We start from the raw sequence: 15,448 nt of genomic DNA, 5'->3' as shown, positions 1-15,448 counted from the left end.
TATATTATTTGTTTTTGTTTTTTTATTGTAATTATTGTCATATATTAAACATTAATTAATAAACATGTATATTAATTTCCTTTCTTAGTAATGTTTCACGTGTTAAACGTTCTGCTAATTTTCCTGATTTGCCTACAACAGCATTCTATGATAGTGAAACTTTCACATCTAATTATTCTGTAATAGACAAAGAAGGTTCTATAAATGATACAGCAAGAATTCCTATTAAATATAATTACACTGTTCAAGGAAAAACAACACTTACAATTAGACATCTTCGTCACTTTACGGAATACATCATTAAAGTAAGTATAAATTTTCTTTTAGCTAAATAAACCAGTTAAATTTTATTAATAATTATTTTTTATTACTTTTACAGGTTAAAGCCTGCCACGGTAATGAGCATAATTCTACATGTAGTGTTAATGGAATCACCACTGTTCGTACTTTAAGCCATGGTAAGTATAAAAAACTATTTAAGAATATGAACAAAAATGTTAGTTTTCAAAATTGACAAATATTAATTTTATCTATTGATTTTACTCCAAAATTCTAATAAAATTTTTGAATCTCAAAACTAAGTTTTTAATTTTGTGGCTTTGGATTAAAAAATTATTACACTAAAATCATTACTCATTTAAAAATTAGTTAATATATAATGCACAGTATACTCTTTAATACTCTTCAAAAAAAGAAAGCAACAGACTAAAGAAATTTTAAAATTTTTTGATACATTCAACACGCATGTAATTTTATTTTTGATTATAATTCAAGTATTATCAATTATTTAAAAACTGTATTTAAAAACATTACACATTTTTTAATGAAATAATTACAAGGGTTTTCGACATAATTTTGTTGTTGTTTAAATATTATAATTATTAATGAAATTCTATTCCACAATTGTAAACAATCAAGTAATAACAATAAAAATATATTTAAAAAAAAATATATGCAGAAATATTTTTCATTTTAAAATGATTCTATAAATTAAGATTTACAATAAAAATTTTATTAGAAAAACTTCTACATATTGTATTTCTTAAATTTGGAATTTTACTAAAGTTTCATTTATAAAGACAAGATGAATATTTGAATATCCTATTTATAGAGTTTCATTAAATTTTGAATTAATATATAATAATCTATTGAAATGAATGAACATTAACTTTTGTTTCATTTGTCTTCAAATTTAAAGAATGAAAACTGAATATTATACCATTTATATATATATTAATAAGTTATACGTTATAATTGTAATCAATATATAATGTATAACTTATATGACAAAGACTCAAACCTCTCTGGATTGATAGCAAAATGTCTGAGTATCAAAACCAAATAAAAGAATGGTATTAATAAAATAGTATATAAGACAGTTTTATAGACAGATTGGTTAATTCTATTCTTGTGTGTGTTTACAAAGTCAAGACATTGTTCAATATAGATGAGCAAAAGACACTTTTCTTCAAAGATGAGTGCTATAGACAAGTAGTAAAAAGTTTCTACGTGGATCATATAAAGAATGAAGTATAGGAAGGACATACAATAGATGAAAATAGCAAAAATATCCTAAGAAAATGACCCTGAAATTTTCAAATTAGTTTGGACATATCATGACTGAGGACTCCAAAATTATTTTTTGAAAGTCTCACAGATTGATACCCATTTCACACTTAACGATGTCATCTTGATCATCTTTTTCACTAGTTGAAAGATGTAATGACCTGCAAAACTGGATAAGCTTTATTTGGATTGTATTGTCACATACAATTCAATAGTTTTCAAAAAAGGATAGGATAAAGAAGAATTAATTTTTATCATTAATTTTGTGCATCTGTAAAGAATTAAATTATTTTAGTTGAACCTAACTATATGCATAGAATACATTAAGGCAAAATATATTTTCAATTAAGGTACTTGCATATGAATTATACTTATGTTTCTACATCATTTTGAAGTTTGTTTAATGTAGATTAATCTTGTTGCATCTATTTTGCTGTTTTTTTATTTAAAATAGTGAGAAACAAAAAATGTGTCCAAGTTTGCTTTTGCCATAATGACACTCCTCTTTGCCATTCTGGCTATTACTTTTCCCATTCAGTAAAAAACTCCTTCCGAAAATAACTTTCCGGATTGACATTCTTTCATTGATTTCAATTGTTATTTTAATTTTGTTATTAATGGAAAGATTATTGTAAACTAAATTTTGGCTAAGAGAAATAAAATGGCACCCAAAGTACTCTTAAGACAAGAAAGAAATGAAAAACTACATTCAATTAAATATAATTGAGTTAAGCAGAGATGAATACTTACCTAACTATGAAAGTATTTACATACAAATTGTTGTATACTGAGAAATTTCATAACTTATATTAATAAATTTTATATAAATAAATTTGTTTCTTCACTTTCCCTTTTTATTCATAATTTAATAACAATTTTTTACAGCATATATTTTCTTGGATATGACTAGTTTTATATTATTTATAGTAATCATCATATCCAACTATTGATTGTTGATTTGAAAATTAAATTTAATGCTGTAAGATATAAGAAATATTATAATATGTTTGTTGTATTTTTGTTTTTTTAAGGTATATTAATTTCCTTTCTTAGTAATGTTTCACGTGNCTAGCAAAAATATTTTTTTTAATATGCTGTTTGTAGCATCAATTAAATAAATAGATTAATAAATAAATTTTTCAGAAACTGCCGATAATATAGACCCGAGTACTGTTCAAATCAATGCAGAAAATGCAAGCTCCGGAATAATATATTTGAAGTGGGACGAGCCGGAAAATCCAAATGGTTTAATTGTTTATTATCATATTGAGTACAAAATATTGGATAATAAAAATGTAAGGCGATAGCATTATTCAAAAAATAAGATTTTAAATACAAGATTTTAGTTTTTATCTTATTGTTGTTTTACAGATCGTTCCAATATGTATAACACAATTGCAATATCAACAATATAAAGGCTATCAGCTGTTTAATTTGGATTCGGGTAACTATTCTTTGAGATTAAGAGCCACTTCTCTAGCTGGAAATGGCAACTGGACTTCTCCATTTTTCTTCCACATTCCAGAAAGAAAAAGTAATTTAATATTTTTACTTTAAACTAAATAAAATTTGTAATATTTTGATTTAATTAATATTTAACAATTTAATAATTTTAGGCAGTTTATCCAAGGAATTAATAATAGTCACTGCTTTTTGCTGTGTTATATTTGTGTTAATTTCTATCAGTATTTCTGCATGGCTGTTTTATCGAAGAAAGTGAGTTTATTATTGTTAATAATTTATTAATTTAAATGAGTTAATGTGAGATTAAGTTTGATTTTTTAAAATAGTAGAAAGAGTAATTTATTTATATTTTTAGAGCCCGACACAATGAAGGCATTCTTTACTCTTCAGTGAATCCCGAATATATCAGTGCTAATCTTGGTAATTTATTTTAAAATTATTAATTGAAAATTTAATATTTAAAAATAACTCTTACTATTAACCTTGTAACCGGAGTGTTGTGTAATACTTCAGCAAATGTTTTCGACGCCCCTTCTGGGCTTTTCCTCGGGCTTTTTCTATAAATACTGAGCTGGACGTTGAAAAATCTAATATTTTCTTTTGAGCCATTTATCTTCCAAAGGATTTGGAAGATAAATGGTTAATAGTAAGAGTTATTTTTAGTGCATTCCGGTGTGTGGAGACGAATAAAAATTTAATATTTGTTAATTAAATTATTTTTTTTATGAATTTCATTTAGTTTATGAACCTGATGAATGGGAAGTGGACAGAGAGAAGATATCTTTAATAAAAGAGTTGGGGCAAGGGTCTTTTGGAATGGTTTACGAAGGAGAGGCTAGAAAGATCATTCCAGGAAAACCAGTCATGAGATGTGCTGTTAAGGTATTTAAATGTTAATTATGGTTTACTTTATGCTATTATATATTTTCCCAAATTAGACACTTGATACATAAATATATTCATTATTTCAGACAGTAAATGAAAATGCTTCTCATAGAGAGAAGATTGAATTTTTACAAGAAGCATCTGTTATGAAGTATGTAGTTTTATTTCTATGGGTATAAACTTTAAAAGTAGTAGTAATATTAATAATAATAATAATAATAACAACAACAACAAATTGTTATAAATTTTTAATTTTAGAGCATTTAATTGCTTTCATGTTGTCAAACTATTGGGTGTTGTATCAAAAGGACAGCCTGTTCTTGTGTTAATGGAATTGATGGCTAATGGGGATCTAAAAACTTATTTGCGTTCGCATAGACCCGAGGTAATTTTTGAATTATACTAAACTGAAATTTTTGAATGTTATTTTTAAAAAATTACATTCCTAAAACTTTCTAAATAGGAAAATCCAGATTGCCAGCCTCCAACTTTGAAAAGAGTTTTGCAGATGTCAATCGAAATAGCAGATGGAATGGCCTATTTAGCAGCTAAAAAGTTTGTTCACAGAGATCTGGCTGCTCGAAACTGTATGGTCAGTGAAGACCTGACTGTAAAAATAGGCGATTTTGGCATGACTCGAGACATTTATGAAACCGATTATTATCGTAAAGGCGGAAAAGGTTTGTTGCCAGTTAGATGGATGGCACCAGAATCTTTAAAAGATGGAGTTTTTACAAGTCAGTCTGATGTTTGGTGAGTTTTATTTTATCTTGAATCATTATTATTGAAATTAGTTCTTGAATCAGTATATTTTGATTAGTAGTTTAAAGTTATTTTAATTAATTAACTAATTAAAGTAAAGAAATATTATTATCTTCTTAAATGTTTTTAAATTTTTAAGGTTGGAAATGATTTCTTTTTAATGTATTCTTGAGAATTCTTTGAAAAAATTCAGTTTTTCTCATGCAAAATTTTTTTTTGTTATTATTATTATGTTTGGTTTAATGAGATATTATTATTGTGTAGGTGAAATGTATCTTACTCTGTTAATATTGGTGCTTAATGTTACTTCAGACCAAGTCACTCATAGCTGTAGAAAAATCTGTTATTTTGTTTATATGTGCTGTTCATTTATGCATTTGTGTTTAAGAATTTCCTGAATTTATGTGATGTGTTAAGTATGGTAGCTTTCTGTAACATATATGTGCTGTTGTGAATTCTTAGTGTTTCTAGACTTTGGTGAAGTGTGCGTGGTATGACACCTGTACAAAAAGGACTGAAAGCACAATAAAATAAATACCATATTCATTTTCTGCAGGTGTTTTATTTTATGTGCATGTATTGAGTAACAATACTCTTTTTTTGAGTCTATGTATTTTGTATGTTGTGGATGTTTGGAATAGCTGTTTTTGTAATCTATGATTTTGTTTTGTTTCTCAATGAGCATGTTGTCTGGTATGTGTAATGGCTTGTTTTGTTTTGTTGATGATTATAGATCAGTCATGTTGAAACTGGATGCCAGAACTTCTAACACACAATATGATAGTTAATAAAGAAACTTTTATTAAACAAAAAAGGAACATATATATTAACATTAAAACTTCACACAATCTGTGATAACATTCATCCATGTCTGAAGAACAAAAAAGCGTGAAGAGACGGTAAATCGCCATTTGAACTATGGTTTAATAAAAATCCAAATACAGTCGATTCTGTTTAATTGGGCCACTGGTTAATCGGGGCAGCTGCTTTATTGGCCAAATACCAAAGAACAGAAATCAAACTAATAAATTAATACATAATTTAATTGCTTAATTGGGACAGTAGCAGAAAAGGAATTTAGCAAATTTTGATATATTTTAGGAATTTTCCAAAAACATGTAGACACTACATACACTAATGTCATGTAGGCCTAACAATTGGCAGAGACAAAGCGGTTTTGTCTTTTGCTCAAGCAGTTCAGTTTTTCCAGAAGGGGGTCACCATAGCAGGACGTATCACATGGGGATCCCATCTGAGATGGACCTGAATGCAAGCTACTTACCCTGCTCTGGATTGGACTGGATGATCCCTTTAAAAGTAAAGGGACAAAGATTCCCAGACAATTTTTCAAGGTCTCTTGACTGAGTTGGAACAGCTAGTTTCCTTGGAAGGTATTGTGTGCATAATTATATCTAGATTCAAACAGTAGCCATCCGATCATTGAGACCAGCATCTGGAGCTGGCGGATTCTATGGACTCTTGTGCCAAAGTTGCCCATCTCCAAGTAAAGGATACTGTGCTCAAGGAAGACAATAAGGTGACTTTTGGACGAATCCTTTCCTTTCTTTCTTTTTAGTTAAAACATGTTCTAACTAAAAAGGGAGAAAGGAAAAATCATTCAATCAGGAACGAATCAAACGTCAACCCTTATGTACGTCACTACTAATACTGTATTTGGCAACACTAGTGTGATGCGAATCAGTTATCTATCATTGTGATTCTGGCAAATTTATAGTACAAATATTTTCTGTATTTTGATTTAATAAAGCATTAAAGTAGGTACTTATTTATTTACCTACGTATTACATATTTTATTTTAGAATTTATTATTAGTTAATTTAATTAGGGCAGCCTCTTAATTGGGCCAAAATGGATTAGTCCCAACGTGTCCCAATTAAGCGGAATCGACTGTATTAAACACTTGAGAATCATTGGGAGTACTTGCTATGCTCATGTACCCAAGCAGCTAAGGAAAAAGTGGGAGAAGAAAGCACAGAAAGGTGTTTTGATAGGATATGATAATGATGATGAGTATTGCATAGGGGAGAGAGAAAATAACGAGCTCATTTGTTCGAGGGATGTTGCTTTTCAAGAGGAATCCTTGATTGTTAAAAATGCTAACTTGTACATACCTCAACCACGAATAATCATGAAGTCTGATAGTTTACAAGAAGATGATACTTATCTGAATGCTGAGAAAGGACATTTGAATTTTCAGGATGGAGTTGAGAGTAAAGAGACAACATAACAAATGACACTGTGGGATCGTTCTGAGTTTCTGCGCCCTAGAAGATTTGATGACTATGCCGTGCCAGTGATTTTAAATTCAAATGCCTTTGAAAATCCGTATACTTATACAGAGGCAATTAGTTGTCAGAACCGGGAGAAATGGTTAAGTGTTTTGGATTGTGAAATAAAATTCTTAAAAGAAAATGAGACATGGACCCTTGAAGAGTTACCATGTGGAAAAGCAATTCCATGCAAATGGGTATTCAAAACAAAGACCAATCCAGTTTCAACAAGTCATAGTATATTTGTGTGTTGTTTTCTATGACTGTCTGAAGGGTGGTGTCTGCAATATGGTTCCGAGGTGTGTAGTAGTTTGTTTGTGTGCGAGCTTTTGATGTATTGTATTTGATATTTGGTTATGTTGATATAAGTAGTCTGTTCCTGTTAAAAGCTTGCAGCCCAATATGATGTATTATATATGTTTCATGCATGATGTGGCATTTCCTACAAGTGTTATCTGCTAGGGTCATGTCTTTTAAAATGTACTTCCTGTAGTTTTTTGTATTTATGACCTGATCTTGGAAGGATTCATGATTGCCATACATCTCTCCAAAGAAACATTCATGAGTCAGACAGTAGTTTGATGTAGTTCTATCAACATGATCATGGCTGAGATCATTAGGTGTCTATTGTGAAGCTCTTTTCCATCAACTGCGCAATGGTGTTTGTACATTTTGTGTATCGTGTTAGATCCAGGCCAATGTTGTGGAAGTTTAATGGTGTACTGTTTTTGTTGCAAGAGTTATAGCTTTGTGTAATTGTCATATTTCTTGATTTTTGTAAAAAAAACTCTTGCAGTGTTTGTATTTATTTGTACTATATCTGTGAGGCTTTACCCTCTCTCTTTACAAAAAGTCAGTCTTTCAATGGACAACTTGAGTGGTGTTTGTGTTTTATTAATGTTATTCTAGTTTTGTATGTTCAATGTATAACTCCAAATTGAATGTCAGTACTGGAATGACATGTATTGATTGCTTTAATAAATGTGTTTTGCATTGAGTTGTGTTGTTTCTACTGTTTCATTCTTTTGTTAATCTTTGTTTTGTTAGTGTTGATTCTGTTAATTTTTCCTGTTGGAATCCCAAATATTTGTAAACTGCTCTCATCCATGGATTCAATGATATCTTGATTTTAGAGTACAAAATCTTTTTTTTTTTTTCCTGTGGGAAACGTTCTGCATTTGTCTAGGTCAAATCCCATTTGAATGTCAGTAGAATAAGGTGTAATTTCTAATAGGTGATTTAGCTGTGCTTGTATGGATGCATAGTTTTATGTCATCCATGTACAGTACGAGATGAGATATGTAATGTGCTGCTTTGTTGTGTTTGATGATGCATTCATATTTAGTGTTGTTTAACCTATTGGATAGTGAATTTAAGCTCAGACATAACAAACTGGACTTAAGGCAAGGCATTTTTCAGGGACATTTGTTGTATTTCATTTGTATTCATAACACATTTATATGAGTTATGAAGTCTGAGGTGTAGTGTCAGTCTCGAATATTGCATTGTATTTTCTATAAATGTAATAAGTATTGGATGTAATTTGAATAATAACCATGAATGTGGGATTCAGTTGAATGCTTTCTTGTAATCTATGTACACAATATATATGTTTTTGTGTTGTAGAATGAACACTTCAATCAAAAGCCTTAAATTATACTCCAATAAGATTTAATTTATTGTAGAATGACTGAATCTGAGTAGTTGTTCTTCACATCCCACATGTTTCTGTGACAACCTTTTATTCTTTGAGGATGTTGTGTTGTTCAGTTTGCTGGTATATTTTGTTTGTTATGCAAGATGTGAAGGCATGTGATAGATCTTTTTGATTTTCATGTGTATGATGCCCTATGTAAAAAAATTTTCTGTTTTGTGGATTGTTGATTGTGTACATAAAATGTTTTGGCTAGGTTCTGATGCAGAGATGTAAAATTTTTGCACGGAAAATTATGAATGTTATCTTCACTGGCTGTATTTTTGTATAGCATTTTAGATGATAATTGTGTTTATCTCAACATAGGGCTTGATTGGTGAATGCACTGAATTGTGCATATTTTATTCTTCCTCTTTTTATCTGGCTTATTTCATTTTTCTGTGTAATTGTGTTGGACCAAAGAGCAGACCAATAGTCTGAACTTTTTTGTTTTGTTGGTATGCTATTGTGTGTGGAGTTTGTATGTAGTTGACTGTAGAAAGTGTCTCATTGTTTATGAATAGTTTATTTTGTTTTCATGACTTATAAGTTTTATATTGTTTGAGTCTTTGCAACTTGGCTGCTAGTTTTTTGTTTGAGAATATTAGTATATTATTGTGCATGCATATTGATTTGTTTGTACTGTGTGTGTGTTTTAATTTTCCTGTATATTTTCTTAACCTCGTTCATTAAGTTTGGTGTTATGTTGTTTTTAGTGTTGTGTTAGTCTGTCTAATTGATGTTTAACATTGTGTTTATTTCTAGTTTTTTTTACCAGGTATGCTTATGACTTTCATTGTGTATGTTTGTGACTGTAGCTTAAGGCCATGGTACATAATTACAATGACTGCACCAGAATAAACTGAGATATGTATGTCTGAAAATGTTGATTTTGATTGGATGTGTTTTGATAATATGCTTATTTAGATTAGATAATGTAAAGTTCCTCACTTGTTTTGATGTACAGTAGAGCCTCGATTATCCGACCCCCGATTAACCTACCGTCCTAGTCGGCAAATTTCAAATGTCCGCTAGTGATGTGGCGCTACAATATTTGGCTATGTCTTGGTTACTTTAATATTATTTTTACGTGTTTTAGCTGGCAACACTCATTCGACCATGAAAGGGAGCCAGTATTTAAACGAGGCTTAATTTTCTAATTTTTAACGATACAATAGCGACGATTATTATTTTAAAAAATTTTTGTTAGGCTTAACATTGATGAAAATTCAACGCGAAGTAGGTTAATAGTGATATACTAATATACTAATTACATGGGATATAATAATATACTAATAATGAATTTTTTCATACTTTTCGGTTATCCGACTTTTCAATTATCCGACCAACCCCAGTCCCCAATTGAGTCGGATAATCGAGGCTCTACTGTATGTATTTTGGGCATTTGTGGTCTCTATGGAATCTAACCCTGTATATTTAGTGAGTACTTTATGGAATAAATTTGTGTATGTGTTAATTAATTTTTACCAACACATTGTTAATTAATGTGTTACCAACACAGATGAATTTTGTTCATTTTTTGAGTCCATTTCATTTGTTCTGGCCTTGATGGTCAGTAACTGGATTGTCACTGAAGCACTTTGGTTGGGTTGGTTTGTGAAGTCTATTGTGAGAGAGTGTGGTGGTGAATGTATTTGTGATGTAGTAGCTAGGTTTTGACAAGTGCTGCATTTTCCACTGGAAGCCAAGAAAGACTGTGACAAATGTTTTTCAAACATGGACTTTTGCCTAACCCACAGATGTGGACCTTGTTAATCTGAGCCAGTATTAAACTGAACATGTTGCAACCATTATTATCTTTTTCTTCGGCAGAAGTGCATAAGTAAGCTTATATACTTAAAGCCAGGTGTTTATAAATTAGCCACCCCTGACATGATGATAATTTCAAACTATTTAATCCAGTCAAGACCCTTATTACAGTGATAGATGATGGAAATGGAATAGAAGAGAACGATCTAGAACTAGCATTTATGAGGCATGAAGCAATTTGGGGTCTTGACTGGATTAAACATTTTGAAATTATTCAGATAAAATTTAAGAAAACTATTTTACTTGGAGAAGTCTATTTCTTGGTATGCCATATGTTATGAACATAAATTGACTATAGTTTATAGTTTATAGTTTGTAAAGAAAAGGCCTTAACTCGATGGTATAGCCAGAAGGAAAGGGAGAGGGAGGGATGGAGATAGGGTGGGGTGAAGGTGGGGAGTGGGTGGGAATGGAAAGGAAAAGAGCGAAGGGGATAAGAAGAGAATAAGGGCACTTGCCGCGAACTGTCCGTACGGAGGGGACAAATTACGAATAGCGTGTAGGGTTAAAAGACCGCGTGAAGGATACAGAGAGTAAAGATGGTGCCTTTGATAAGCATGACCAATAGCTAGAGAAGAATAACACAAGGTGCCAGATGGAGTATGAACAGGGAGGCACCTTAATAGATGGGTGCAATGGAGTAGGTGGACGGATATAGTCAGGTAAGAGTCAGCGAGTCATAGGAGCTCGAGGGTGAGGGAGCTGGAGAGAAGACTGTGTTAGGTGCTGGAGGGCTGTAGTCCGTGAGGTGGAGTTTGTTAACATAGTTAATGAAAGCCATAAACGTGTCCTTGTCTTCGATGAAGGCACTGAGGTGGCAGGGCCAGTGGTGACCATTGTTTGTTAAAGTTTCTTTCAGATGTTGGCGGTGCACGGTGTGTTTCAGACAGGTAAAGATGAGATGGAATGGGTCATCTTTTTCTTTGATGGTACAGTCACAGAGACCGTCACCCTTTTTTAGGAAGCGGTGCAGGTAGCATTTGAAGTTCCCATGTGCTGTTAAAATCTGGGTAAGAGCGTGATTTGTGCTCAGGTGTTTGAGGTTGGATCTATGGACAACGTCAGGGAGGAAATTGTGGGTGATACGTCCGGTGGAATATAAATTGACTATAGCTAATTCTGTTTCTGGTGATGAGAATTAGGAAATTTTTTAAAAGAATGAATGAAAATGAACTAGTTAAGATTATTTTTGATGAACTTAAAAGATTATTTATTCAGAAAACCTAGTATACAATTTATCTGTATACTAAATTTAGTGGTATGTTAGTAAGTTACAGAGTATCCCATATCCTACTTAATTCTACAGAACAAAACTGGAAATTTGGGCTATCTATTATAATGTCCAATATATATAGTTGAACTGCCCTAAAATTATATCCTTTACAACATTAAACCCCAGTACAATGATAGAATTTCTGCAGTCCCAGCCAAAGTCCTATACAAATACTGTAATTTATCACCCACTACAATGATAGTAAAAACCCTGATACAACAATATGACTATCAGAATATGTTGGTGCAACCTGTGGCTGACCTATGCATGAACTGCATGGTTCATTAATTGTGTTACCTACAGATCCTTCCAGTGCTCCAGAACGGTTTGTCCACATCTAGCTAATTGGCAGCATTGCGATTTTCATCACTACTTCATCCAATCCTATTATGAGGAACTTCAATTGCCAATCAATTACGAAGAGTTTCCTTTTCTCTCCAGACAAGAGCTCTGGCTAGTGGCCAAGAAGAAGAAAATAGCAGTACTAGCAAAAAGGAAAAGGTAAATAAATGGCAAAAGCACGTAAACAAATAAGTTTAGAAATGAAGTTAGAAGCATTCAAAGATATCAATAGTGGAATGAAGCAAATAAAAGTTGCAAAGAAGTATGGCTTTTCTCAGTCAACTATAGCAATATTTTTAAAGAAAATGGAAGGAAATTGAGTGCAGTGTAGCAGATGGAAATATGGAACCTTCTCAGAAATGTCTGAAGATACCTAATTGTGATGATGTTGACAGTACAACATTTCGTTGGTTTACTGAGATACTGGTACAGAATGTACCAATAAACAGGTCAGTCTTGTGCCAAAAAGCAATACATTTCTCAAAGATGATTGGACACATGGAATTTAAAGCTAGCAACGGATGGCTGCATCATTTCAAACAAAGACATTGCATTATCTTCAAAGTTGCCTCAGGGGAAGAAAAATCAGTGCCACTTGAAGAAACAAATTCTCAGAGTAAGAAAAAAATGAAAGAAATCCTTGAAAGATATTAACCTGAAATCATCTATAATGCAGATGAAATTGGGTTATTTTTCCAATTGATGCCCCTAAAAACATTTGTGTTTAATTGAAAACATGCAAAGGTAATAAACGATCAAAAAAGTGCATCACTGTTCTTCTGTGTTGCAACTCAATATGAATGGACAAATTAACACCTCCTATAATTGGAAGATCAGCAAAACCCTGATGTCTGAAGAACGTGAGAAGTATGCCAGGTAAGGTTTCTTTTCTCAACTTATTTTCCTATTTCCTGTCATAATTGTCCTTATTTCATTCCATTATAAGGCCAATGGAAAATGTTTTATGACTGCAAGCATCTTCAATGAGTGGATATTTATGGTGGACAAACAGATGATGCAGAAAAAGAAAAAATAACTCTTTTAGTAGATAACTATACTGCTCATACCAATATACAATCATTATGCAACATTAAAATATGCTATTTTCCTTCTAATTGTACATCAGTGCTGCAACCACTAGATATGGGAATAATTCAGAGTTTTGTGGGGGCGCTCTGATTGTCAAAGCTGTTGGCGTGGATTTTTCTCCACTTTCATATTTTGTCTGATTTTTTCAAGAAATGAAAAATTTTGAATTATTTTCGAATAAAAGGAATAATATTAAGCTTCTTATTTTATTGTTACTGATTGCTGGAATAGAACCAAATCCTGGTCCCTTACAGAAAACTCCAACAAAGAGAGGAAGATCATCTACTTGTCAGAAATTGCTGACTAATAGTTTCAAACCATTGGAATCAGATTCAAACCTTATCACTGAATATACTGAACCTAGAAGAGCCAAATCAAAATATAAAACAGGTGAGCTAATTAATTTAACTTCCTCACAAGAACAATTACCTGCGGAACAAATAGACATTTCAACAGCAGAATTATGGAATAAGATAGTCGAACTGATAACTAATAGTAATGATAAGCTGGTGAGTCAATTTTCACTTATAAGACAAGAAATTAATATAATTCAAAATGAAATTAAAGAATTTAAAGATCAAATTCAACAAATAAAAATAAGAAATGATAAAATAGAAAATGAATTTACTAAACTAAGACTGGAAAATGAATTAACTCAATATAAACTGGATACTATGACTAACACTATAAATAATAATAAAATTATAATTTATGATTATACAAATCAGCTTAAAAATATTACTAAAAATGAATTAGCAACATTTTTTTCTAATACTTTAAAAATAGTTTGCAGCGAATCAGAAGGTATAGAAAATATATATTCAATACCTAATCCAAATATTCAAATTAAGTGCATAGTATTAAAATCAAACCAATTAAGAAATAGAATCCTTGCAGCCTTTAATAAATTGAAATATAACAAGACACTGGGAAATTGGCAAGAAATTAATATGTCAGCTGATTTAAATAAAGATTCTCGCAAAAGAAGGAAAAAACTTTTACATTATTATACAGATTTTAAGAAACAAGGATTACAACTAAAACTGCGTGATGACTATCTGTTAATTAATCGTCAAAAAATTACATATAGTTATATTCAGGATCAATTGGTATATGCTGATGATTTTTTGTTGTATTCTCTACAGAAAAACCCAATAACATAATTAATTCAGAATTAGAATGTGAAAATGATCAAGATATTAAAATTTCAAATAATCTTAACTTAAATATCACGAACTGGAACTGCCAAGGCTTAATCCACAAAATAAAAACTCAAGATTTCTTTCAACTACTATATAATACTGATATCTTGGGTATAACTGAAACCTGGCTAGTCACACCAGTTAATGAAATTATAAAAAATAGAATGGAATATACAATTATATTTTCTGACGCACAGAAACCAATAGGACCAGGGAGACCATATGGAGGACTTTGTCTAATATTAAGAAAAAACATTGGTTTCGTAAAATTTATACAAAAAGCAACTAATTATATTCTAATCTTATTACAAATTGATGATACTGATATGAAACATTTATACAAAAAGTTAATTATTATGGTGTTGGTTTACGTTCCGCCTGACCAAATAGATTTACTAAATGAAATACTTCGAACATCATAACAGCTAATATCAATATGAATATAAAAAGATTATTAATTCAATTAAGACTTAATAAATATTCATTGTTTATCAATAATACTTATTTAGATTTTACTAAGGACAGATGTTATTGGTGTAAATCAAATGACTATTCTCTGATCCATATACTAAGAGACTACGAAGGACTAAAGAAATATCATCAAAAATATGAAATTATAGAAGTAATATCTACGAAGTAAAATCAAGACTTTAGAACTAAATTAAACAATCTTACGTTAAATCAAATGTATAAAATTAATGGTTTTTTTTTAATCAAATTGCCAGAGAACTAAAAAATATGTAATAAATTAATAAAATAAAATAAAAAATTGTTTTTACTAATTATGTTACTTAAAGTAAAATATTTAAAAAGGAAAATAATGATAAAATTTAATACTAAACGATTATTGTAATGTTATTAATGATCTTGAGTGTGATGTATATGAAACAATGAAAAATTAACAAATATATAATAATATATTATTGGAAAATACCCCCTGTAACAAGGCTTAGCCTTAATGCAAATAAAAATATTTGATTGATTGATAATTCGGATTTTTAAAGCCAAGTACAGATTGCATTTAATGCAGAGAGTGTTAATAAACATTGAA

At 30.6% G+C, this 15,448-nt stretch overlaps 1 protein-coding gene across 1 annotated transcript in view; it reads left to right on the top strand.

The window, feature by feature from the left end:
• Positions 1 to 15,448, top strand: part of LOC111612394 (insulin-like peptide receptor) — a 93,260-nt gene that overhangs the window by 69,450 nt on the left and 8,362 nt on the right. The window contains exons 14-23 of the mRNA XM_023353598.1: positions 89 to 305; positions 380 to 458; positions 2,710 to 2,861; positions 2,938 to 3,100; positions 3,183 to 3,282; positions 3,386 to 3,450; positions 3,770 to 3,912; positions 4,002 to 4,066; positions 4,174 to 4,300; positions 4,379 to 4,668. Coding sequence (XP_023209366.1) covers positions 89 to 305; positions 380 to 458; positions 2,710 to 2,861; positions 2,938 to 3,100; positions 3,183 to 3,282; positions 3,386 to 3,450; positions 3,770 to 3,912; positions 4,002 to 4,066; positions 4,174 to 4,300; positions 4,379 to 4,668 — 1,401 coding nt within the window. The remainder of the gene's footprint in view (positions 1 to 88; positions 306 to 379; positions 459 to 2,709; positions 2,862 to 2,937; positions 3,101 to 3,182; positions 3,283 to 3,385; positions 3,451 to 3,769; positions 3,913 to 4,001; positions 4,067 to 4,173; positions 4,301 to 4,378; positions 4,669 to 15,448) is intronic.

Source organism: Centruroides sculpturatus, unplaced genomic scaffold (assembly GCF_000671375.1).
Source record: "Centruroides sculpturatus isolate CEXI.00-Female unplaced genomic scaffold, Cexi_2.0 scaffold1592, whole genome shotgun sequence".
NCBI classification, from domain to species: Eukaryota; Metazoa; Arthropoda; class Arachnida; order Scorpiones; family Buthidae; genus Centruroides; species Centruroides sculpturatus.
This window is presented reverse-complemented; position numbering and strand designations above follow the sequence as displayed.